General features: G+C 33.0%; 1 protein-coding gene across 1 annotated transcript in view; it reads right to left on the reverse strand.

Moving 5' to 3' along the window:
- Positions 1-2632: 2632 nt before the first annotated feature.
- Positions 2633-4317, reverse strand: part of LOC110033343 (F-box protein PP2-A15) — a 19018-nt gene continuing 17333 nt past the window's right edge. Inside the window, exon 3 of the mRNA XM_020737276.1 lies at positions 2633-3086. Within this exon, the coding sequence (XP_020592935.1) occupies positions 2633-3086 (454 nt within the window). The remainder of the gene's footprint in view (positions 3087-4317) is intronic.

Consider the following 4317-nt stretch of genomic DNA (forward strand, 5'->3'; position numbering starts at 1 on the left):
TAATAGAAATCAGAAGTTTGGCTAGAAAATTAAGATTAAGATCATGTATTGGTATAAAGATTCACTAAATTAATTAAAATCTAATTTGCTTATGTGTTTTCAAGATCAATCAACGGTAAGATCACTAGACATCTTAAAAATATTTAAGAAATGTTAGGGTTTGTTAAAGATAATAAAAATCCGCTAGCTAAACTAAGATTCAATAGGAAAGTTAATAAGCATATGAATTTCATTGTCAAGCTAAGGTAAGCTAATTTATCACATATGATCATTATTATAGACCATGCTAACCACATAAACCAAGCTTATTATATGAAATCAATTTGGGTCAACACATGTAGCTATGCAGAAGGACATCTAGCATTACTACAATCAATCTCAAAAGAGTACTAAGATCTAACCAGATTTCTTTAAATTCAATTAAATAGGATTATGATTAAATTCAGGAGTCATTGTGATCAACACTTAAAGAGAATAGTGTAAACTAAAAAGGATACTGATACTAACCCGCAATGAATTAAAACAAAATTTAAATGATTTTAAATGATTTTTTAAAACATTAATATTAATTATTAGACTCTAACAAAAAAAGGCTATTAAATTTCCCAAAATAATATTCTATGTTTCTTGCAATATATTCTGAAGATCAATGAGGATGTATGTTACTAAGTTAATCATCAATTTTCACAATTTCTTATTCGATTAAAAGCTTTTATGAATAATGAAAAATTTGAAAAGTAAGATTTACATACAACCCACTAAATTTCTATATATTTATATATCTAACACCTAAATTTAATTTTTACATATATGCCATTTTAACTATTGCAAGAAAATGTGTACTTCACTTTTTAAAAGTCAAAATAGTGGTATTTTTATGTGATATAAAAATTTTGGGCAGTATAAATATAAAAAAATAAAGGTGCTAGATATTTAAATACAAAAGAGTTGGGTGCTTGTATGTAAATCCATAAATGAAAAAAATATAAATCAATACCTAGCCTAATTATTTTTAATTATTAGTTATTAATTTTCTAAATTTTATAAAATTAATTTCATGCAATTTGGACATCAAGGCAAAGACTTATTATTTATTGAAGTTTGAAAGTATTTTAATAAGTCTAATCGCTTGACTAAAATAACTATCTGCAAATCAACGAGTGCTTTGAGTGAATTAACAAGAAAATTCACATACATACCATATACATCTTACAATCAAAGTTGGATATTTACATTTATAACATCTTAGTGTTGCAAATTCATGCATGAAATGATATATTTTACTTTTAAAAATATAGTAATGATAATATTTTTGATGTGTTGTTAAAAGTTTGAGGGTATGCATGTAAATTGAATGTTTGAATGTTAGATATGAATATACATAAAAATTGTGGTATGTATGTAAAAACCCCATTAAAACACAGATGGGCAACTTGACCAGACCCTAAAATGACTTCATCTAATGGTTAAATTAGTGCTAACTTTTGGGTCACAAACAAGTTCCAAGTTATTGACAATTTTAATCATTCTCAAACAACGATTTTTTTATTCCGACTTGGTTCTTCATAAAACTCGACACTTATAACGGACAAACCAATGATATTTATTTAGTTTTTAAATATTATAAGAGGTTTGGAGCATTTACATACATACCAAACGGCTAATTAAATCTCTCGTATCACATAAACAATATCACTATTCTATCTCCAAGAAAGTAAAATGCATCAATTTCATGTACAAGCACTCTGACTGAATTCAACATCCTAAAAAGCTATTGCATTTATCTTCCATCTGGACATCCGCATGCCGAAACGGCTAATCACCGGTGGCCACGTCGCCCGCCGATGAAGGGTATGACAACGTGACCGCCGGTGATTGCTCATCCTGACGCGCGGTATCCAGACTACCGAACATTTTTTTGCTTCAAGTGACATCTAAAAATTAAAATTTGAGCTTTAGATATGAAAATACATAGGAATGAAGTGGCATGTATGTACTGCTTTCTAGAGTTTAGGGTTTAGCTTTGCAGCCAAAAAATAGAACAGTAAGAGACGACAACCTCATTAGGCTAATAGTTCTTTTGCTTATAGGATTGTTGTTTTCATATCACATAAAAAATGTGGTAAAGCTTGTGTATTCCTATGATAACCTAGCTTTAAAGTTCAACTAAGACAAAGAAATGGGTCATTTACATACATACCATCAATTCCCACGTATTTACATATCTAATACCAAAACATTACTTTTCACATTAATACCACCCAAATCTTTCATATCACATAAAAAATATCATTATTTTTAACTTTCAAGAACTGAAATATACATTTTCATGCAAAGATAATGTGGCATTTATATGTAAAAATTGAAGTTTAGCGGTTAAGGCATGTAAATATATAGGAATTGAGTAGTATGCATGTAAACCTTGCAAAACCAAAAAAAAAAAATGCCAGTCCAATGAAACCCACATATGCCAAAAAAATACTGGGGGAAAATTAAGCAACAGAACTTCTTGAATGAGAATAGAGGAGCTCCCTTTGTGATTAATTAAACCATGCCGGCAACTCATTATGCTGCAACAAATTTGTGTGTTGATGCACACTTGCCAACTTCAATTTGTCAATGCAGGATACTGCTACTTCAGCAGGGGTTCATTCAGCGGGTTCTCCTTAGGCATAATTGAAACAGAATCTATGCAAAGACCCCCTTTCGAATGCGTGCAGTCAATCTGCTTCATTGAAAACGTTATTTCCACCATATCGAAACCGCTGATAACGAAGTCGCCTACATGATAATCTATCCAGACGCCGCGCTTGCTGTTACAATTTGCCTCATCTTTTTCATAGTCATCCAAGAAGCAGCCCTGTGACAATCGTTGGCCGTCTGAAATGGTGATCTCAAAGCGGACGGGCTTTATTTCCCAGCCGTGGGTGTGTTCATAATTACAAACACGGCGCCCGAGCCGCTTTGAAAATCTTCCAAGGTGCAGCCTGACTGAAAGGCTATACATGCCAGCAGGAAATGGAAATTTTAATGATCCATTCACCTCAACCCACCACATTTGCTGCAGATAAGCCACCGCTTGAAACCTGCATGGCAGAATACATTCCAGTATCAAGGAAGAACGTTTTGAATGGAAGAAATGTGGTTTTAGTAAAACAACAAGAAATAAACTAAAATTTGAGTAAAATAAAAAAATTTCTAGCAGGCAAGCTTAAGGTTGTCAATATAAAAGGTAGGCTAAGATTTGATAATATAAAACTTGGTTTCACAGTAATTTGAGAACTCTTCTATAAAGATGAGAATCAACAAATAACCATATGATTATAAACAATTGTGTGAACTGTCAAGAAAAAGACGCACCAGGTAACTTTCCCGTTGTGCAAATATTCAAATTTATAGTATTTCCATACTCTTGTATATGCGGGATTTGGATCCACTACAATTGCATTGGTAATTGGACAACGTGCAGTTAACTTTATGTAACATAAACATCATATCAAGTACCATAATTCTGAGTCTCTGACATTGCAAAAATGTTGACATCGTTAAGGCCCATGAGATTTAGGGTTAAGAGTCTACTGGGGACAACTTTTTGCCTACTACGTGTTTTAGACCGCCACAACAACAACAACAACAACAACAAAGCCTGAATCCCACTACGTGGGGTCGGCTACATGAATCCTTTTTCTCCATTGCGTCCTATTTAGTGTCATATTTTCATTTAGTTCTAGTAAATTAAGATCATTTTTAATACAATAAGCCCAAGTCTTCCTAGGTCTACCTCTGCCTTTCTTAACACAAGTCGAATCTACTCTCCTAATCGGATCATCTAATGGTCGACGTTTAATATGACCAAACCATCTAAGACGACTTTCTCTAATTTTGTCTGTCACAGGAGCTACACCAACCCTATCACGAATATATTCATTCCGCATTTTGTCTCTAAGTGAAAAGCCACTCATCCACCTAATCATTCTCATCTCGGCAACACTTAACTTATTATTATGCTTCTCTTTTAAAGGCCAACATTCAGCGCCATAGAGCATTGCAGGCCTCACCACCGTTTTATAAAATTTTCCTTTCAGTCTTAGCGATACTTTCCTATCACACAAAAGGCCCGAAGCATTCCTCCACTTCAACCAACCAACTTGAATTCTACTATTAACATCCCCATCTATATCACCATCGCTTTGGACAACGGACCCAAGATATCTAAATCGTTCACACCTTTTAATAATTAGATCACCCAAAGTCACACTTCTGTCACTAGAGCTATTACTACTAAAATTACATTCCATGTATTCAGTTTTAGTTCTA

This window comes from Phalaenopsis equestris, unplaced genomic scaffold, assembly GCF_001263595.1.
Source record: "Phalaenopsis equestris unplaced genomic scaffold, ASM126359v1 Scaffold001146, whole genome shotgun sequence".
NCBI classification, from domain to species: domain Eukaryota; kingdom Viridiplantae; phylum Streptophyta; class Magnoliopsida; order Asparagales; family Orchidaceae; genus Phalaenopsis; species Phalaenopsis equestris.